Source organism: Saimiri boliviensis, chromosome 15, assembly GCF_048565385.1.
Source record: "Saimiri boliviensis isolate mSaiBol1 chromosome 15, mSaiBol1.pri, whole genome shotgun sequence".
NCBI lineage: Eukaryota > Metazoa > Chordata > Mammalia > Primates > Cebidae > Saimiri > Saimiri boliviensis.
Genome location: NC_133463.1, coordinates 35,355,323 through 35,378,568, shown reverse-complemented (window position 1 = coordinate 35,378,568; position 23,246 = coordinate 35,355,323). Strand labels below are relative to the sequence as shown.

The window sequence follows — 23,246 nt, the reverse complement described above, 5'->3', positions numbered from 1 at the left end:
GTATGAACATATGCCTGTAAGCAATTGTTACAGTTGTCTTCCCAGGTTTCTTTTTTCATTAAAAATCCATTTATGGAGGTATAATTTAGATATAGTAAAATTTATCCTTTTAAGTTATATGGTTCAGTTTTTGAAAAATATATTGTTGTATAACAAGTAAAATTAAGATATAGAATATTTCCATCACCTAAAAAGTTTTCTCGTACTCCTTTGTAGTCAATTATCTGCTTCCACCTCCAGCCTCTGGCATTCTATAATTTATCTTTTTTGGAATGTCATAGATATGAAATCTTATAGTATGTAGTCTTTTGTGTTTTGCTTCTTTCATTAGCTTAATAATTTTGAATTTCATCTGTGTTTTTTAATTGCTGAGTTGTATATTATTGTATGGATGTACTGCAATTTATTCACCAATTGGTGGACATTTCAGTCATTTAAGATTTTGGTGTGTATGAATAAAGATTCTGTGCATACATATTTAGGTTTCACCTGGGCATATATTTCATTTCTCTTAGACAGTTCTGGGTCATAAGGTAAGTGTATGTGTGACTTTATAACAAACTGCCAGACTGTTTCAGAGTAGCTATACCTATTGTATTCCCACCAGCAATGCCTGAGAATTGCAGTTGCGTGGAGTTTTTTTTGCCAGCCTTTGATATATATATATTTTAAATTTAAGCCATTCTACTAGGTCCAAATTCCCTTTCATATCTCCATAATGATGTTCTAGGCATCTTTGTGGCCTTGTGAAAGTCTTCTTTTTTCTTGTTAGGAAGACAGTTTGGCCAAGTGTTTTTATTAAGTCCTGAACATTTGCTTCTCTGAAATCAAGTTCTCCATCAAATGGAACATGGCTATAGGAGTCAGGTGAATTGAATTGCCTTTTGTCAGCAGGCTAGTTGGCTAGAACATGATACTAACGACCTTTCAGGATTAATAAAATTAAGTCTGTCCCACTGCCAGAGATCACTCCCATATCCCATACAACTACTTCATAACTAGAGCCTTTGCTAACAAAGAACTCCAAAGAGGGTAAATGCTTTAGTGGAAATTAGCACAGAAATATCCCCAGTCACATATTGAGTTATTACTCAACCCCCTACAAAATAAGGAGAGGAGTCAGGCTAAGCAACAACAGGCTAAAGAATTTTTAATTGAAATGTCACTTTCACTATTAAACACAAAAGCCATCGCTATGATGTGTGATAAAAGTTGATGGTGTCCTATTTCTTTGTGTGGAATTGCTTTTCTCTCATCACTGACTTAATTTGATTGCACTAGTTTGTCAGCTGTCACATTTGGCTTCCCTCAGCTGCAAAATATAGATAATGACACTCTAAGCAATTTAACAGTTATGTGCCAACATTTTGTTTCTTCTAATCAAGATAAACTAAGAATTATCCCCCAACCCCATAACTTTGGAATAATAAAAAAAGTTCAAGGCGTTCTTTTTTTCTTTTTGTCTGTCTTGTATTTTACAGGTGGCTTGCCTAATATCTTGCATTTTCGTCCTTATAGTCATCTATGCAATAGGACCTTTGCTTTACTGGCTGCCCATGGTACAGTAGTGCTTTTTCACTATCTACTTTTTAATTTAAAGTTTCATGAGAATCACTGTATATAAAATTTCTTGGAAGTATAATCTCAACAATCTAGAACCCATGTTTCAGAGGTAAAGTTTGAATGGGGAAGGTGTGGAAAAGCTACCACATTTGAGGCAGGCACGGGAGGAGATACCATGGCTGTTTTTCTTGAGTTTTTGTCTCTCACATAAGAATGGCATTGTGGAACTAGATTTATTCTGTGCTCCTCTGGAGGGTGGAACTAGGCATATTCTGTTATAAGAAGTAGACTTTGGAAACATTTTACCAAAACTTTGACTGTTAGAAATATACATGTGCTTGGGCAAGGAAGTAGGGAACAAAATACAAGTTCCCACTGTTGATAAATCTGTTATACAAAGTGACTCAGAACATTAGTGCCAGTGTTTCACCTTCTTCATAAGCCTGAAGCACCAAAGTAATGCAAAACACCAGGCTTGGGAGAACTAGTCTCCATTTCTAGAATATATATTATATACCTAAAATACAGTAATGTTTAGTTTTAAACAAAACAAATATTTCCTTCATCTTCTAATTGGTGACTGTTTTTCTCTATTAAGTACTTTAAAAACAAAACGATAACAATACCTTGGCCCTTTTAAATTTAAGTTAAAATCCTTATGTTGCTTCTTCTTCAACTTGTATTTTCCTTCTAGTGTGTCCTTGCAAGCATTATTGTTGTGGGACTGAAGGGAATGCTAATACAGTTCCGAGATTTAAAAAAATATTGGAATGTGGATAAAATCGATTGGGTGAGTAGAAATTTGACCTAAAATCATCCCTCTTTAGCTTAAGCTTATGTTACCAAATAAGCACTAATACTTTTATTTGCAGAAAGTAGATTTAGCCATTTGAGACTTGTACACTTTACAAGTTACCATTTATTTTTTCCAAAGTCCTAATAAAAGCATTAAAATATAAATTGTCTTCATAGGAAACAGAAATAGAATTTGGTCAAATTTTGATGATTGTGTGGTTTAGGAACTTTTAAAGAAATGCTAATAATTTGAGTGGATTTGGAATGCCCAATTTACAATATGAATTTATTTTGGCAGTAAGACTTATCAGGGAAATAGACAGTAGTAGAAATACGACAATTTACAACCTGTATGAAAAACTATCATTAATCACTGAGAATGTATGCTACATGAATATAGGGTGAACCTCTTAATGGTGACCACTTCCATTCTAAATACAAAAGGTCTCATGAATTGCCTTTTAAATGGGTTATATTAAAATAACCATTGCTTGAAACAGATTAAAATATACTGAACCATAATAAAGTGTGATTTCTACTACATGAATAGCATCCTGATTCTAGATAATCCTGTCTATGCAAGAGCAAGCCAGGATTCTCTCCCTCTCCGTTATGGAAAAAGTATTTTATGAGTACCCTCTGTTTAGATCTATTATGACAGTTACCATATGAAATGTAATTATTAATATGAAATATACATTTTCTCTTCTTCAGATACTTCAAGAGAGTTTGGGATATTATTTATATTGGTACCTACTTTCATAATATTCCTTCTGGAGCTCAACATTTCTGAGCTCCTACCAAAGTTCAGTGCTGGGTACCATGAAGAATGCGCAGAGAACTACCCAATCTCTCCAGACAGTTATTTGTACAGAAAATGGACACAGAAACAATAACTTACTATGTAAGGCAGGATAAAACATGACCTGGAAGAAAAAGGAGTAGCTTAGTTTTGGGGAAAATAGAGGCAGGAGCATTTAATTTGGACTGATTAACATGGAAGACTCTCACAAAAGAGCTGAAATATGAACTGAGATATGAAGGAACAGGATTTTGTAGGTTGAACAAGAGACCAAAATTAACCATTACCTTCTAAAGGTGATATATGGTAGGTGGCTCATGGAAACAAAGAGATGAGAAGATGCAAACTTATTCAACAAGCTACTTGATAACCCTATGATTAAGGTATTTCCAAGGAACTCATTGATCACATAGGAGACAGCGTTACCATATTAGAAAGGGTAGAGAAGATGTCAAGTAAGGCTTTAAGGCTTCTACTAGGAAGTGATTTCTAAGTTGAGCATTGAAGAGTGAATAGGCATTGCCTGGAGAAGAAAGAAAGAGAACCACAGATGCAAAGATACAGAGATGAGTGTGAAAATCTCTGTCTCTGAAAATCAAGGTATTTTGCCTGGGTAGAACATATACTGTGAGGATGGGAATAGTGACAGATGATGTTGGAAAATTAAGAATGGGTTGGATTGGAAAAGGCTACTCATGTCTTACAAAGATGATTTGATTTCATTCTGAAGACAGTGAAGCATCACTGAAAGGTGAAATAAGAATAAAGCATATGTATTAGAAAGGACACTTGAGTAATTTGAGGAAGACGGATCAAACTGGTGAAGTATATAGCAATTGGAGCCCTGCTTTAGCCATTCAGGAATATAAGTGTGAAAGGCCTAGATCAAGGCTGAGACCATGAAGTACAAGAGAGAATCAGATAAAAAATATTAAAGAGATTGCATTTCTTAGTCTTTACCACCAATTCATTATATAAAGTGGATCAGTTGGAATAACTTCTGAGTTTCTATTTATGAACATCAGTGGGGTAAGATGATATTGTTCACTGTGTTATAGTATATAAAAAATTCTATTGTCTAAATGCATTTAGTGGTTACCTTTAGTATTTTTGTAAAAAAAAAAAAAAAAGAATTCTCATACCTGAGTTATTTATTTCATCTCTTTGTTTTCTGTATGTCACCACGTAGTTTTCCAAGAACTGTGTTTCATATTCCTTGAGCTATTTTATGGTCTCAATATCTGCCTGTTTTCAAGCTAGAAGAAAGTTTTTCACTGAGTGTAAAATGCTTTCTCTCAGGTCTTTTTAAACTTAGCATTATCTTTAGACATTGAGAGATAAAGTAGAGAAATCACAGGTCAACATATTTTTGTTGTTGTTGTTATTTTAAATAAGGTTGTTTTTCTAAACAGATGCCCAGCCAAGTTCTTTCTTCCTACTCATGGAGTTTGGTAATATTATCAGAATAGGACTGTGGTTGGGCACTCAGTCTCAGATTTCTGAGCGTGGCATAACCTTGTGATCTTGTAATCAAGAATTATTTATAAATTTTTTCTTCTAATCTGAATATTTTTTCAAATCTATGTGTTCTGCTCTCTTCTTAATGAATTTTGTGTTTATTTTTACTTTGATTTTCTTCATATCTATATATTTTCCCTTGTTTATTTTGTTTTTCTGTGTAAGTGATTTCTCTGGACTAGTCACGCATCTCTATGTGTTTCCAGTTATAATTATCTTTTTAATTATACGCGTGGCTTTTATCTCTGTAATGCTTTTATTTTCACTCAGTTTCTTAGTCTAGCCTGCTTGCTTTTTTATCTCCTTCTGTTTTTCTCTTTTTTCATTGATGATTCCTTCTTTGAATTTTTATATTTATTTTAAAGATTTTTTGTCCTGCGATTGGATATTACATATCCAAATCTATCTTTTGCCTTTCTTTCATTATTTTTTTTCTTTATTTTTCTTATTTCCATGAATAGGGCCCTTGTTAATTTATTTACAATTGTAATGTATTTTTTAGGGGACCTATTTACTGGAAAACAACATAGGGAGTGCAGGAGATAGGAAATGAGGTAGAACAGCCCATAGTTCTGATTTAGATAATTGAAGCAACGCCTCAGAAATCAGTTTCACTGGTGATCTCAGGCTGTTGTCATCTCTCCGCTCTTCATCTTGTTTTACTTCCTGCAGTCACCTTTACTTAGGAAACCAGGGTTGTAAGTGATACAACTGCCTTTCACTCTGCAGTTCTTTGGTAACAAATAAATCTCTGTGAGTACATTTCCTGTATCTCTTGTAGCCCATCTCTGACCTTAGAACTTAGAACCTGTTGCCCCTAATTTTTCAGATTATTGTATAGAACTTTCAGGATGCTGGCATTTATGCAACAATTTATAATTGATTGAACCCTGAGGATAAATTTGTTGGCTTCTAGTGTCCTCCTTGATTATCATCCAAAATTTTACAGTATTTGGCAAGTCTGTATCACATTTTGTAGTTAGGAGTTTTGACCATGTTCTTGTTTCATTGATGCTGATTTTTTTCCCTTCTATATTCACATTTTATATTGTTTTGGGTAAGATTTTAAAAGAGGAGGGTTAGGTAAAAATGCTTTTAATATACTCTCTAAATCTGATATCCAAATCTATACTTATAACATTAATTCTAACGGCAGTATGGCAAATGGTTTACAATGCATATCATAAAAGTAGACAGCTAACTAGGAGGAGACTGTCAAAAGAATTGAGGAAAAAAACAGTGTGAACTAAGGTATCAGTAATTTGAGAAAAAGAGTATGGTTTGAGATATTTTTTCTTAACAGTTTATAGAATTTGTGAAATTACTGGACAAGTAGATTAAAGATGAGAAAAAGTAAAATATGGTTCCATAGCTTCTGATTGTAGTGTATTGAAGAATATTAGTGTTATAACTGAACGAGAACATTGGAGGAAGGACAGATTCTGGGATGAAGTTAATGAGTTTGCATTTGGACATGTTAAGTTTGAGGGTATTCGATAGTTGAAAAATTGTTTAAGAGCTTAGAATTTGTAGTCTCCTACTTAGAGGTAATAGTTGAATACTTGGAATAATAGGCAATATGGTGTTGGCAAAGAGTAATATTGAGAAAGGTGACATGGAAATGGCAGGTGCATGATGATTCAGTGGGACATTGGGTTTAGCTTGACAATAGCCTTCTGTGGTTGGAGTGGATAGGTATCTCTTAGCTGCTAAGGGATTCAACAGTGAAGGCCCATGGATTATTGGGTTGTTGGGGACAGCATTCAAAGGATTATTGGATTATTGGGCACAGCATTAAAAGTATGAATATTGCACAGACTTTTGTCGATATAGGCTATATACCCAATAGGTATAATATGTCTATATTACTAAATAGATAAACTATGCCTAGAATATCATGGAAGTAAAATTATATAAGATGTGTATGTGTGTGCGTGTGTATAAATTAATTTGAAAGTTTAAAATTTGAAATATGTACATAGTCATAGCATGAAAAATTAGAAACTGTTGCATCTCATATTTTATTAACAGTTTAATACTGACTCTATTTTGAGTTGTCAAATCCCTCTTTGAAGTAATGAGAAAATAGGGATCCAAATGGAGGCTCAACTTGTTGGCTCAGAAATGAGTTTGAATAGCTGAACATTGGATATAAAATTTGGATCTAAAAATTTTAAAATAGGGATCACCACAGAAACAGATGGTACAATAGATAGATTAGGGGGAAGTGAGGTAATTTAGTAGCTGTTGATGTATTTTCTACAAGGACAAAGGATTGTGTCCCCTACTTAAGATCAACATGGGGATTAGTTTGTGTTTGGGGACTGTGAGTGCCAAATAGGGAAGAGAGCAAGTAGGAACACATAACGAAAAATAAAAAAATAGGGGCCCAAGAGCCAACTAACTCTTGATAACTGTGACAACTAGCATTTGTGTCTTTAACAGGAATTATTACAAAATGCTGTTGGGATTTATTCTAACCAATGGAACTGTTTACTGGTCTATGTTAATAATTTCCATTTGATACTTTTTCAAAGCTATAAATGTAGCCCCAGGAAATAAGTAAGCATTTGGAAAGCCAAACTTAGATGATGTTGTGGGAGAGTAAATATGCTTTAAAAATAGAACCAGATGGTACCAAAATTTCTGGTTGCTCTAATGAATTCTGGCCTCCAGGCTTTATGGTTTTCTAAGTGGCAGGGACCAGGATCTGTAGTTCCCTGTGCCATATTGAATCATGGAAGATGGCCTAGAGGAATTAGGCTTATGAAGCTTGTGGTGAGGTATTATTCTGCCACACTCAGGCAGATTCAGTTAGCATTTGAGAATGAGTGAGACTGAGAGTCATCATGAGAAGCCAAAGTAATGATCAAAAACTTGCAGCCTTATTTTGTGTATGATTAAGAATAGCATAATACACCGAAAGAATAAAACACACGCTATGTAAATGGAAAACTCAAATGACTGACTGTCTGTTCACCTGAATAAAGAAAAACCTTCTCAGTGTCCTAACCTGAGATGACAAGCTGGGAGTGATCTCAAAATAAGTAATAACTTAGCATTACATTTGTAGATGATGGATCTTAACATGAAATTCATTTAAATTGTGTTTTCTCTTTTACTCCAGAATGTTTGCTTTACCTGCATCAAAATTTTGTCTATAAAATTCCCTCCATTTGCTTCCAAGGGCTCAGGTTTTCAAAACAGCCTATTAAGAATCACTGAAATTCAGGGTAGATAAATAACCCAGACAAAAGAGAAGCATTTCAAGAAAAAAAAAAAAAAAAGCCCTTTAGAAATATTTATTTCAGATTTGTCTGAAAAACAGTTGCACTCATTCCCTCCCCAAGATTCTATGTTATTTTTAGAATATAGAAAAATTTCTAATTTTTTCATTTGTGTATGGAATAGAATTATGTTTTCAAAGATATTTTAAAGTGTTAATATAGCTATTGGGACAGAAATAAATTTAGAATTGCATTCAGAGGCAAAGTGATGCAGGTTTTGTGGGGAAAGAGAGAGGTTAAAATGTTCTTAGTTTATTGTTTGATAAATCCAGGATTTAGTGTTTACAAAATATAACCTGGACTTTACAAATTATTTTGCTTTTAAAGATATTTTTCAGCACTAAGCTTAGAAATGCCAACTCTAGTACAATATCTTGTTGCAAATTGTAATTTTAAGTGGTGAGCAAAACTGCAATAACTTTGGTATTCCAACTAAAAGAGAATTAGAGTGTCATGTAATCTTTTGAAATATTCCCAAGAACTAAGTTGACTCCGATATTTTAGCTTTCACAATGAATGGCCCCTTACAATAAAATTATGACAATCTTCATAGTGATTGATCTAAAAGTGATATTGGTACTGAGTGACTCAGTCATTTTAAAATTAGGCTTCGTGAGCCTTATATATTAATAAAGAACATTAGTTATTTTTATAGCAATCCTAGAAGACAGAATCTGTACACAATTGCTTGTAATAATATTACATTATATGAGAAAGCAGTGAGAAATTATGGCACACTTTTGAACCAAATGCATCAACCAACTATTTGCAGATCTTAAATATAGTGTTTGTTGGGGATTGAACTAAGGGTTGGCAGTATCTGGAAATAAAAGAAGAAACTTTTCCCCACCTTTGCTACTGAGAGTCTGATGGAACCAGGATTTATTTCTATATTTCTCGGCTTCTGTTTACCACTTCTTAAATAATGTTTTCTTGCTGAGAGGTCTGGTCACAAGAATGTTATAGAATATGATTGTGAGAAACCTAGCAATCTGAGATAGAAATGATTTTCAAAGGATCAAAACTTCTGCTTCTTGTTTCTCTTTCAGGGCATATGGGTCAGTACATATGTATTTACAATATGCTTTGCTGCCAATGTAGGACTGCTGTTTGGTGTCGTTTGTACCATAGCTATAGTGATAGGACGCTTCCCAAGGTAGGATCCTGTCTAAATGTTCTGTTTATTCTGAGACAGCAGCAAAATATATGGTTACTTGCCATATGTTACTTGCTAGTTACTTTTATTTCTGTGTAACATATAGTACTACAATCTCATGTTTTTCTTGCTGTCGGAGAATTAGGGACAAAAAGATAAGAAAATGTTTTATCTGCAAATGATATTTAACAATGTTGGTCTTAATCTAGATAAATAACTTATCAACATTATAAAATAGAATATATAAAGTCTTTTAAAATAAACTCCTTATATGGCATTATAGAGAGATTTCTTTAAATTAAACGAAGAGAGGTAGTATCTAATGATACACAAACCATTTCACAATGTAATGATTGGGAAAATTAAATGACTTCAGAAAATTTTATTTTTTAGAAGCCAGATTATCTACTTATCTATCTCTTTTCTAGATAATTTATTGAGAAACACACTTTCTTTTTTTGTAATTTTACTGAAAATTTATAAATCATTCCCCAGTCTGACCAATTGTTTTTCTGCTTTACAAAGTATTTATCTCAGAATAATGTTTTTACTTACTTCTCCTCCATCTTTCCCTCGAAGTTATTTGTGAAATAATGTATTCTAAAAAAATGTGAAATAGTGTATTCTAAAAATATTATTTTATCTCTATAGATTCTTTCTTTATAGAATTTATATATTTGGATTCAATGTTATCTAGTCCTATCTTGCCATTGATTCTTTCTTTTCCTGCTTTTCATTAAAACAATATTTTAACAAATGCTGCATACCGTCTTGCCTTTTCTCTTTCATAATTCTTCTTTACTAATCCACATCTAGTAGCTTGGAGAGATGGGGTTCTGGGCACCCAAATGAGGTAAATAAATTTTATTATTCTTTATTTAGATGCTTCTGTTGTAAACCTCTATCCCCGGATATCCAGAGATATATAGATTTACCAATGTCCTCTTATGAATAAATGGGTTATAGAATCTAAATCATTTCAGATACATTCTAGTTGTTAAATGACTAATTTTTGTTTCTTCATTGTTTACATAATGATTAGGAAATGACTTGTTTTATTTTCTGTCTGCTTTAATTTTAGAGCAATGACTTTGAGTATAAAAAACATGAAAGAAATGGAATTTAAAGTGAAGACAGAAATGGAGAGTGTAAGTTTAGTTTTCTTTTACCTTTATGCAATTGTTAATTTTGTGGGTGAGATACTTTTAAGATATTACAAAAGTTAGATAAATTATGTTAGTTAAAAACATGATAGCTCTTTTTAATAAGTATAAACTTCCAATGGTATATATGTAATCACAATATATTTGGCAAACAACATGCAACAAATCCATAGAACAAAAGAAAATCTATTTGGATTCGGCATTCAGATAAAAGCATAACATGGTAGAATGACAGTTCACTGTAGAATCATGGCCGAAGTTGATTCAGGCATTTGGAAACCTCTTTTCCATTATTGACTTGCATAAAATAATCAAACTAAACTAAACTAAACTGATAGTCTATTCTGAATTAAGTCATGGAGGAAGATAGGAAATAGGAAAGGGAATGAAGCAAATTTGATTCATGGTATTGCTTTTTTTAATTTTAATTTTTTAAATTCAGTCAATGAAACTACATGTTAGAAGAGGGTAATTCAGTCCAACAGCTACAGAATGCCAACAGCATTGGTTTCTTGCACAGTGGGCATCTTTTTAAGGAAACACCTTATAAAACAGTCTTGCCCTGTCCATGCTTAGGAGAGCCAATTGATTATGTCTGAATTCTAGTTTCTTGTTGTAGGAGATGACTAAAACAGTTAAAATGAGGGAAAAAAATGTTGACTTGAAATATTTTTGCCAATTAAAAAAAATTGCCCTCACTTTGAACCTGCTTTGTAAATGTTTAGCTAACCTTTTTCCCTTTATTTTTCACATGCACTTGTTTCAGTATCTCATAATTTCCCTAAGGACAGAGAAAACTGGCCTCCCACCAGAAGGACCAGTGTCAGGCTATTTCCAAATAGACTGGAAGTAGGAAGTAGCATCAGGAACCCTCTGCGACACCCAAGGGAATGGCTTATGTTTTTAATGCTATGGAAAGAGTTGTTTCACAGAGAGCTATTTGGGTTCAGAGCCTTCCAGAGTGTTCCAGGCTCAAGTTTTCCACCAACTTTGCCTTTCTTTTCTTTTCTTAATTTTTCCATGGGAATTTAGTACTTGTGCAAAGTCCCAGACTGACTCCTGGGCCCCTGAAGTCCCCTGTGTATCCACACCACAAGTACACATGTATTAGCCTCAACCTCCTTAGCTTTGAGACTGACTTTGGCTTTGGATTTGACTATTTTCAGCTTAAAAATCACTGTTTAATAAATTCTGTCTATACCTTAACTTATTCTTGGGCTAAACATGTAGTAAAGTAAATGAGGGGATTTGGGAAGACAAAAATGCTAGAAATTTCTCCACATATTTAAGTCTTGATAGGTTCCAGTCTAGTCACTGACCTGAATAATAACTGTTTCACATGGAGATTGTAATTTTATTAGAATATTACACCTATCTTAATTATTCAAGTTTTGTATAAATAGTAAGAGGAAAAAGTAATATGAAGCAAGATTTGAATATAAACTTAGGTGGAATTTTCAGCTAACTTAAAATAATCTGTCATTTATCTTTTCCATATATGCACTTTTCCACCTCTTCATGTGAAGTGATCCTTCCTGATTTGAGAGCTCTCTTCTCATTCAGTGAATTCCACCCCATTGATAATTTCTTTTCTAGAACAATTTGAATCTCTATTCTTTAACAAATACATTTTTTAAATATTAACTTAAAACAACACATTGGCACAATCACGTAGTGCAGGGCATTCAATCTTTTAGCTTCCTTGGGACACATTGGAAGAATTGTCTTGGACCACACGTAAAATGCACTAATGCTAATGATAGCTGATGAACTAAAAATAATTGTGAAAAAATTCTCATAATGTTTTAAGAAAGTTTACGAATTTTTGTTGGGCTGCATTCAAAGCCATCCTAGATGGCCTGTAGCTCACGGGCTGTGGGTTGGACAAGCTTGATATAGGGTAGTTAATGGGTCAAGCTAAGCTTTGGTGCTTTGGGGTGACTAATGTGACAGTCCTAAGAATTACTTTTTATTTTTTGTTTCTATGAGGTTTACTCTTGACTGAACATTAGTTTGGCAACTTAAGGTTTGTTTTTGTGAATTATTTGTTGCAAATCTCAATTTCCAAAGTTCAGTTTTGTAACTATAGGAACATGTTGAGATTTTCTAGTTTAAACACTTACCTCATTTTTGGAAATAAGGGAGCTAGGAGAGGTTAAATGAATTGTCCAGATTAGTGTACTTAATATTTTCTTTCTTTCACCTTCTACCTCTGCCTGTATGCGTTGCTATTCTCTGCATCTACTCTTCTATGGAAGTAAAGCCTGAAGTAGTATTGCTTTACTTAAACTGTTAAGGAGTTGTCATTTTGTAGAATTTACCCTCCTTCTATTAGTAGGTCAAACACTTGCCCCAAAGGTCATAGAGAAGACAGTTTTAGTTGCACATCACCAAGTGATGGGAAGATGGCCAAAGCAGACTTTTTCTTCTTCCTTTTGCATCACTCACCACATCTTGGGAATCCAGTATCCTAGGCCTGCTCAAAGTGAAGTTATACTCCTAGGACTACATCTAGGTCTGCGTCTTCAAATTATGACTGTTACTTGAAAAGTTATATTTCAGCTGATGGAAAGCTATGTCATTATGAGGTAAAGAGCTCATGGGTTACCCTTTAGGATACATTTTCATTAAAAAAAACCCTGATGGTTAAGTAAATTAATTTTTGATTGATCAATTGAATGAAAGAGATACTTTTGAAAGCATAGGACTTTTTGAAACTCTTTGGATAGTCTTGACTACTGTCTGCCCAAAATCGGCCTGAAAGGAATAAGGGCCACTTTCTGAAAAGCTGCTGACTTGCTTTGCTGTTATTAATGTTTCTTAGTAAACAGGAGGTATATATTTCCCCTAAGGAAGTGTGATATTACATTAAGACCTCTAAATATGTTTGAGTAATAAAAATGTTAATAGAGCAGTTGCTCATACAACTGAGTAACATTTAGACCTGATTATATTCCTGGGTGTAATTCTCCATTATTTAATTCAGAGTTCTGAATCTGTTTCTTTTTCTCCTCTAAAAGGAAACCCTGCAGCAGGTGAAAATTATCTCAATAAACAATCCACTTGTTTTCCTGAATGCAAAAAAATTTTATACTGATTTAATGAACATAATCCAAAAGGAAAATGCCTGTAATCAGCCACTCGATGATATCAGCAAGGTAGGATCAGTGGGTTGATTAGAATATCATACTACATGTAGCCTTTTATCATGACACTAAAAATGTATCAAGTAAATAATAATACATCACACAAGTGTTTTGAGACCTCTCCCTTCAGCAAAACCTATTATTATAGTTTTTATTTGATTCTTGTTTTTATCTTTTAGGTAATCACTCTCTTTCTTGTCCATTCATTCATTTATTCAGCATATATTTAATGGACATGTGTCACTGGTACTATAGCAGTGAGAAGAATAAATAAGAGAAATGATCTAATTTAATGGATCTCTTAACCAGCCTTTAAAGGATATTTTTTTAAACCAAAAAAAGGCATTAGATCTAACTCTAAAAGTGATAGAATATGATAAATGACTTCAGAAAAGCATAAACATTATGAAAATATTATTACAAAATTCCAGAATTCTTTACTCTATTTATAATGTCAATTAACAGAGATATTGAATCAAATGTGCATCAATATGATTTAATGTAAGTAAGCCATCTATTGTCATTTGAATCCTTAAGCATTCTGTAATGTTAGGAGTGTGGGCTTTGAAGCCAAGATTAACTGCCTGTGACTTCTCTAGATCACAAGGATCTTTTCTTTTCCTTGTGTCCTTGAGCTACTTATTCCCCAGTCACTCAGGTACATAGAGGATCTTGGCCCTCCCATTTCTGATGTCTTAGGAGCTGTCCTGAACCACATTCCTGTCCCTCACAGCTTCACACTTCTGCCTTTGGGCCATATCCTAATTTGTACCATATTAGCCTAATATACAAGATCAGATATGTAATTTACAGGGGCCCAGTGCAAAATGAAAATGTGAAGTCCCTTGCTCAACAATTATTAAGAATTTCAAAATGGTGACAGAATATTATTAAACCAGATGGTAGACCCTTCTAAGCATGGGCCCCTTTTAGGAGGAAAACTGTGGAGGTGAAGTGTCCTTCTCATCACATTGTATCACGGGTACCTACAATTGACATGATTTATCAACATGTTTACATGATTTATCAACATGTTTACTCTACCTCGATCACCTGGATAAGGGAGTGTTTGCCAGGTTTCTCCACTGTAAAGCGACTTTCCCCTCTCTCTATTCCATGCTCTCTGGAAGAAAGTCACTATGTGTAGCCCACACTAAAGGAGTGTGGAGTTATGATCCACCACTTTAAAGGTGTAGTATCTACAATATATTTTGAAATTATTTTGCATGGGAGATTTCAGATGAGTTATTTTTCAGAGGAGGGAAAGGAAACTCAAATTCATTGACTATCTCTTGTGGGTCAGTCTCTTTAATCATGCTAACTTAATCATCACCAGCCCCAAGATTTAAGTAGCATTACCTGAATGTTACATTAAAAGAGAGGTAATTGGCCGGGCGCGGTGGCTCAAGCCTGTAATCCCAGCACTTTGGGAGGCCGAGGCGTGTGGATCACGAGGTTAAGAGATCGAGACCATCCTGGTCAACACGGTGAAACCCCGTCTCTACTAAAAGTACAAAAAATTAGCTGGGCATGGTGGCGCGTGCCTGTAATCCCAGCTACTTAGGAGGCTGAGGCAGGAGAATTGCCTGAACTCAGGAGGCGGAGGTTGCGGTGAGCCGAGATCGCGCCATTGCACTCCAGCCTGGGTAACAAGAGCGAAACTCCGTCTCAAAAAAAAAAAAAAAAAAAAAAAAAAAAAAAAAAAAAAAAAGAGAGGTAATTACACAAATAGGGAGACGTAAAATAACCCAATGGAAATTGATTATACCTGATAACTGTGAGAGTCAGACTTAAAACACATAAGCTGTAGCACTGGCTATCAAGAAGATAAAACAGATGTTCTCTAGTTAGCCTTTAAGATAAAAACTGATTTCATGAGATGAACTGTGTAATGTAGTAGTTGAGAACATGAAGCTTGGAATTGAAAAGGCATGAACTTTGTTTCTAATCCATGCTCTTACTAGCTTTGTGACTTTGGTCAAGTTATTTAACCTTTCTAATCTTTGACTCTCTCATATGAAAAATAAAATTTGTAACTTCATATGATTGTTCTGAGGATTAAATGATTAGTGTAAATTCTTTGGCATATAGTGAGTACTGAAGAAATATCAATTGCTATTATTGTGATTAACAAAAATAGCACTAATAAGTTATCTGAGAAGTAGATAGCACATGATCTCATTAGAGGCATCAATTATTGTCAGACAAGATTAACAGTAGGATATTATCCAGTATTTTCATGTAGTAGTAACATGAAATATCTGATCAGTGGCTCTCCCTCTGAAAATGCTATGTTAATAAAGGTGATTTCTGATTGAATATGCTACTTAACAAATGTCAAAATGTTTAATTTCTAATCCCAAATCAAAACAAATTCATTTTGAAGAAAATATTCTAAAGAAGACAGTCTGACTGATAACATAAATTATTTACTGAATTGCTATATACTTAGAATTAATTATTTTATTATTTCAAAGTTTGTTGTATACATTATTTGAAAAGAAGGCTAGTGAAAAATAATTTTTTGAGTCTAGTATTTTGTTATTCTTTGTAAATAAAAGAATAATATGATTCTTTTCAGGCCAAAGTAAAACTTACGACATTTTTATTCTTTGCATTTGTTTTCATTTTAGTGTGAACAAAACACCTTGCTCAATTCCCTATCCAATGGCAACTGCAATGGTGAGTTAGCATTAAGGAAAAAGAAAATCTAAGTGTTTGAATTGAATATAGACCAGATAATAAAACCTTCTTCCCCTTCTCCTCCTCATCTGCCTCCCTCTTCTGTTCTTCTTCCTCTTTTCTCCTAATTTTCCTCTTCGCTCTACTCTCCTCCTCCCTCCTACTGGTTTTAGTTTAAGCTTATGTTACCAAATAAGCACTAATAGTTTTATTTGCAGAAAATAGATTTAGTCATTTGGCTCCTTCTCCCTCCTCCTCTCTTCTCTCTTCCTCCTTCCTTGCCTCTTCTCCTTCTCCCCTTCACGTCTCCTCTTCTTTCTCTTTCTCCTCTCTCCTCTTCTTTCCTCCTTATTTTCTGTTTCCTTCTCCTTTGTCTCTTTCTTTTTTCCTTTTACTCTTTATTCCTTCGAGTTCCCTATTCTCTCTTCAATCTCCTCCTCCCATTTTTTCTTTCCTCTCTCCTTTTCCTCTGCTCCCACTTCTTTATCTTTTCTCTCCTCTTTCGTCTCCTTCTTTTCATTTGCTTAAATGTTTGAACCACAAATTGAAATTCCTGGCATTAGTGTAGTTTTAATATGGATCAGGATTTATCATAAAATATATCTTCGAATACATTTTGGATTTTCACCAAAAACAAACTAGCAACTTACAGCTATTACATGTTCATATTTGCCTGAAAAATCAGGTGACAGAAACAAATATTTTGATACTGGATGCTTGTTAAATTACCAGATCAATATTAAGTTTAACTATCTTTCTTTGAAAACTCATGAACTGATGTGATCATTGTCTCAATATAGAGAAAACTAAAAGATACAAAAGAAAATATGAATGAAAAGCACTGTGATATTATAACTAAATGATAACAAAGTTGAATTGAAACAAATTTGTATATTTATCTTTTAATTTGATATTTACTAAGAGTAAAGCATCAGTGTAGTTAAATTATTCATCATTGTGACTTTTATTTAATATAAATGGTTATACAGAATCTCTTTTCTTGCATCATACAATATTTGCTTATCTAATTTCTCCTAAGTAGGCAGAAAAAAGGGATTTTTATTGGAAATATTTGAGAAGTACTTATTTGTATAACTTTATATTTTGGAGTTTTAGAAATAATTTTACTTACAAATGTATTAGATTTTTTAAAACATGTTACTAATGGAATGACATCTATTACTTTAAATGTATGTTTCAAAATAAGTGAGTTTAGCATATAGTTAAAGAATTAACATGATTTTTAAAAGAATGAAACAGTACTACACATTTTTCTGTTATTAGGTCACAAGTTTGAAAAAATAGGTCGATGCTGAGAATTCAGGTGAAATCTGGATTTTTTAAAAACTTCCCATTTTCTTATTAAGAAGGAGAAGTCAATTATGAATCTAGTTTTAAAATTTACTTTAAATAATTTTTATTTTATTATAGATTCAGGGAGGACATGTGCAAGTTTATTACGTTGGTATATTGAATAATACTGGGCTATGGGCTTCCAGTGACTATGTCACCCAAACAGTGAACATAGGACCCAATAGGTAGTTTTTCAACTTTCTCCTCATCTTCTGTCCTTTCCACTTTTGGAATTCCCAGTGTCTATTAATTCCATTTTTATGCCCATATGTACTTATTGCTTAGCTCCCACTTATAAGTGAGAACATGTGGTATTTGGTTTTCTATTTCTAAATTAATTCACTTTAGATAACCTCCACCTGCAACCATGTTGCTGCAAAAGACAAAATTTTATTCTTTTCTGTGGCTAATATTCCATGTTGTATATATAGTACATTTTCTTTATCCAGTCCACTTAGGTTTATTCTATGACTTTTCAATTGTGAATAGTACTGTGATAAACATAAGACTATAAGACTTTTTTTGATAAAATGATTTCTTTTCCTTTGGGTAGATACCCAATAGTGGGATTGCTAGGTTGAATAGTAGTTCTATCTTTACTTCTTTGAGAAATCTCTATACTGTTTTCTATAGTGGAAGGCAGGGTTTGAACTAATTTACATTCCCCCACACACAGTGTAAGCATTTCCTTTTCTCCTTTACTTACCAACATCTGTTAGTTTTTGACTTTCTAATAATAGCCTTTCTGACTGGTGTGAGATGGTATCTCATTTGATTTTGATTTGCATTTCTCTGATGATTAGTAATGTTGAGCTTTTCTTTTCTTTTTTTTTTTTTTTTTTTTTGTATGTCTGTTGGTCATATGCATGTCTTCTTTTGAGAAGTATCTGTTCATGTCCTTTGCTCACTTTTTAGTGGGGTATTTTCTTTTTTCATTGATGAGCTCAAATTCCTTATAGCTTCCAAATATTAGTCCTTTATTGGATGCATAGTTTGAACATATCTTTTCCCATTCTCTAGATTGTCTGTCTAATCTGTTGGTTGTTTATTTTGCTGTGTAGAAGGCCTCTAGTTTAAGCCTCATTTGTCTACTTTTGTTTTTGTTGCATTTGCTTTTGAGATTATAGTCATACATTTTTTGCTTATACCAATGTCCACAAGAGTTATTCCTCAGTTTTCTGATAGAATATATATAGTTTTAGGTCTTACATTTAAGTTGTTAACCATCTTCAGTTAATTTTTGTATATGGTGAAAGAAGGGGTCCAAGTTTCATTCATCTGCACATGGCTAGCCAGTTTTCCCAGCACCATCTTTGAATAAAAAGTTCTTTCTCCATTTTGAATTTTTGTTGATATTGTTAAAGATAAATTGGCTATAGAAATGTAGATTTATTTCTGGATTATCTATTCTGTTCCATTGATCTATGTATCTGTTTTGTACCAGGACTATGCATTTTTGATTGTTATAGCCTTGTAGTATAGTTTGAGGTTGGATAATACGATGCTTCCAGTTTTATTCTTTTTCATTTAGGATTACTTTACCTACTTCAGCTCTATTTTGATTTCATGTCAATTTTTGATTTTTTAAAAATATTTCTGTGAAAAATAATGTAATGCATTAGGAATTGTATTGGATCTGTAGATTGTTTTGGGTGGTAGTCATTTTAATGACATTGACTCTTCATTTCCATGACAATGGGTTGTTTCTCTATTTGATTGTGTCATCTGTAATTTATTTCATCAGTGTTTCGTAGTTCTACTTGTAGAGGTCTTTCACTTCCTTGATTAAATGTATTCGTAGGTATTTTATTTTTTTCTGTGGCAGTTGTAAATGTGATTGAGTTATTGATTTGGTCTCTCAGCTTCAGCTTTGTTGGTGTACATAAATGCAAAAGATTTTGTGTATTAATTTTGTATTCTGAAACTTTACTGAGTCATTCATTAGTTTCAGAAACCTTTTGGCGGAGTCTTTAGCAGCATTTTCTAGGTATAGAATTATTTCATTTGTGAAGAAAGACCGTTTGACTTCTTTTTCTATTTGGATATTTTTTATTTCTTTCTCATACCTGATTTCCCTGTTTAGTACTTCCAGTACTATTTTGAATAGGAATGGTGAGAGTAGGCATCCTTGTCTTGTTCAAATTCTTAAGGGGAATACTATCAGTCTTTGGCCATTCAGTATGATTCTGGAGGTGGGTTTGTCATAGACTGCTTTTGTTATTTTCATGTATGTTCCTTTGGTACCTAATTTGTTGAGGGTTTGCATCATGAAGGCATGTTGGATTTTATTGAATACTTTCTCTAAATTTATTAAGATAGCATATGGTTTTTGTTTTTAATTCTGCTTACATGGTGAACCACATTTATTGATTTACAAATGATGACCCATCCTTGTGTCACTGGAATAAAACCCGCTTGATCATAATGAATTTTTGTTTTTGATGTTCCACTGCATTCACTTTGCTACTATTTTGTTGAGAATTTTTTGCCTTTGTTCATCAGGGATATTGGCCTTCAGTACTACTTTTTTGTTGTGTCCTTACCAGATTTTGACATTGGGATGATGTTGGTTTCAAAGAATGTGTTAAAGAGGACTCTGTCCTCCTCAATTTTTAAAAATAGTTTTGATGTGCTTGCTACCAGCTCTTCATTGTATGTCTCGTAGAATTCAGCTGTGAATCTATTTGGTCCTAGACTTTTTTTTGGTTGGTAGATTTTTTTATTACTGAATAAATCTCATAACTCATCATTGGTCTGATTAGGATTTCAATGTCTTCCTGGTTCAATCTTGGAAAGTTGTATGTTTCCCAGAATTTATCCATTTCCTCTTTGTTTACTAGTTTATGTGCATAGAGATGGCCATAGTAGTCTCTGAGGATCTTTTGCATTTCTGTGCTATCAGTTATGATGTCACCTTTACCATTTCTCATTGTGCTTATTTGAACTGCCCCCCCTTTTTTTTCTGTTGGTTAATCTAGCTAGTAGTCTATCAATTTTATTTAGCCTTTCTAAGAACCAACTTGTTGTTTCATTTGTCCTTGGTATGTTTTTTGTTGTTGGGGGGGTCTCAATTTCATTTAATTATACATTTATTGTTGTTATTTCTTTCTTATGGCTAGCTTTGGGTTTATTTGTTCTTATATGTCTAGTTCCTTTAGGAATGAGGTTAGGTTGTTAATCTGAGATCTTCCTATCTTTTTGATGTAGACAATACTGTAAACTTTTCTCTTAACACTGTTTTTTGCTGTATCTTGGAGGTTTTGGTATATTGTATCACTATATTGATTTGTTTCAAAAATACTTTTGAATTCTACCTTAATTTTATTCTTGATTCAAGAGATATTCTGGAGCAAGTTGTTTAGTTTCCATGTAATTGTGTGATTTTGAGAGTTCCTTTTTGTATTGATTTATACTTTTATACCACTGTGTTCCAAAAAGATGCTTGATGTGATTTGAATTTTTTGAATTTATTTAGATTTGCTTTATAATCAAGTATGTGGAAAATTTTAAAGAATGTTCCATTTGCAGATTAGAAAAAATGTATATTCTGTGTTTGTTATGTGAAATGTTCTGTAGCTATCTATTAGGTCATTCCAGTCAAGAATCCAATTTAAATCCAGAGTTCCTTTTTAAGTTTTCTGCCTCAGTGATCTTTCTAGTGCTGGCAGCAGGATGTTGGAAGTCCCCTACTATTATAATTTGGCCATCTGTCCCTTTTCTTAGCTCTGGTATTATTCATTTTATAAATCTGGGTGCTTCAGTGTTGGATGTATATATATTTAGGGATAGTTAAATCTTCTTGTTGAATTGAAACCTTTATTATTATATAAGACCCTTCTTTGTCTTTTTTTTTTTTTTGCCATTGTTGGTTTAAAGTCTGTTTTATTTGATACAAGAATAGAAACTTCTGTTCTTTTATGTTTTCCAGTTGTGAGATAGCTCTTTCTCCACCCCCTTACTTTGCGTCTGTGAGTGTCATTATACATAAAATGAGTCTATGGAGGCAGCAGATGGTTGGGTCTTTAAAAAAAGACCCATTTTGCCAAGCTGTATCTTTTAAGTGGAGCATTTAGGCCTTTTATATTCAAGGTTAATATTGATACGTGAGGTTTTGTTCCTGTCATAGTGTTGTTACCTAGTTGCTTTGTAGTCTCAAATGTGTAATTGCTTTATAAAACCTGTGAATATTGTGCAGAGTGTGCTTTCATGGTAGCAAGTATTATCCTTTCATTTTCATGTTTAGAACTCTTTTAAACGTTTCTCATAGGGCTGGTCTGGTGGTCCTTAGCATTTCCTTGTCTGAGAAAGACTATTTCTCCTTCTTTAATGAAGCTTAATTTGACAGGATATAAAATCTTGGCTGGCATTTTTTTTCAAGAAGGCTAAATATAGGTCCCCAATCTCCATTGCCTCATAATATTCCTGCTGAGAACTCTCCTGTTAGTGTAATGGGATTTCGTTTATAGATAATTTAGCCCTTTTCTCTAGCTGCCTTTAAGTTTTTTTTTTTTTTTTCTTTCATGTTGGCCTGGAGTAGTCTGATGACTCCACTTCAGTGATGTCTTCTTCCACAGTATCTCACATGTGTTTTCTGAATTTCTTATATCTGGATGATTACCTCACCTGCAAGATAAGAAACATTTCTCTGAATTATTCACTAAAATGTGTTATTCAAGTTGCTTACTTTTTTTTTCTTTTGTCTCAGGAATGCCTATAAGTTACAGGTTTAATTGTAGTACATAATTTCAAATTTCTTGAATGTTTTGTTTGATTTTTAAAATACCTTTTTCTTTTTTTCTTTTTGGTCTAGGTTAATTTGAAAGATTAGTCTTCAAGGTCTAAAATTATTTATTCTGTTTTTTTTTCAAGTATATTATTAAAGCTTTCAACTGTGTTTTGAAATTCCTCTAGTGTGTGGTTTAATTCTAGGTGTTCTATTTGGCTTTTATTAAAAAAATACAGTTATCATTCATGTCCTGAATCATTTTCTGGTTTCTTTGTGTTGGTTTTCAACTTTCTCCCGGACTCCTGGATCTCACTGGGTTTCTTTGCAATTCACATTTTGAATTCCTTATCTGTCATTTCTATTTTGACTTTTTGTTGTTGTTGTTGTTTGTTTGTTAGGATCAATTGCTAGAAAGCTAGTTTGATCCTTCAGAGGTGTCAAGACACTCTGTCATTTTGTACTGCAGTAGTTCTTTCACTGATTCCTTCTCATCTGAAGGAGCTGTTATTTTTGAATTTTCTGTAATTTGGATGGGACTTTTAAATTTTGTATTCTTTTTTCCCTTGAGGGTATACTGCAGTGTATGTTTTTTACAATCCTTTGACTTCATTTCTGGCTGCTTTCAGGGCAAGGTTCTGCATGAATTCCTTGGCTGTGGATAGGGCTTTTGTGCAGTGGCTTTTCAGATGCTGCCTGTTGTACTGATATATTGAATGTAAGAGCCAAAATACCATCTTCTGCAGGGCTGAGGGTGCAGAGATCTCAAATAGCTTTTCTCCTGCACTAGCACTATGTCCTTCTAGCAGCAGGATTTTATTTTGTGGGGCAGTTCAGGCTTCAATCTGGTGGGTGGTATTTAAAAGTAAGAGCTGGCTCACTCTCCAGAAGGCTGAGGAGTGGAAGCACTTGTTCTCACAGGAGGTTGGCAAGGGAAGATCGTGTTGCACTGTGAGTAGGTCTCCAGGGAGGGGGCAGTGAGGAAAGGACCAGATCCTCATGCTGAGCTGGCAGGAATGGAATTTACTTCCCTATCACACCACTGCCTCAGGGCTCAT

The 23,246-nt window shown here is 33.6% G+C and overlaps 1 protein-coding gene across 4 annotated transcripts in view; it reads left to right on the top strand.

Annotated features, from left to right (window-relative positions):
- The window catches only part of SLC26A7 (solute carrier family 26 member 7), a 149,142-nt gene that overhangs the window by 102,101 nt on the left and 23,795 nt on the right, over window positions 1-23,246 (top strand). For all 4 annotated transcript variants that reach the window (XR_012514071.1, XR_012514070.1, XM_003940520.4 and 1 more), the window contains exons 9-14: window positions 1,482-1,559; window positions 2,258-2,353; window positions 9,015-9,121; window positions 10,203-10,269; window positions 13,305-13,442; window positions 16,064-16,112. Coding sequence is in view for 2 of the 4 variants with exons in the window: in XM_003940520.4 (XP_003940569.1) it covers window positions 1,482-1,559; window positions 2,258-2,353; window positions 9,015-9,121; window positions 10,203-10,269; window positions 13,305-13,442; window positions 16,064-16,112 (535 nt within the window). In the remaining 2 variants the exon portion in view is untranslated. The remainder of the gene's footprint in view (window positions 1-1,481; window positions 1,560-2,257; window positions 2,354-9,014; window positions 9,122-10,202; window positions 10,270-13,304; window positions 13,443-16,063; window positions 16,113-23,246) is intronic.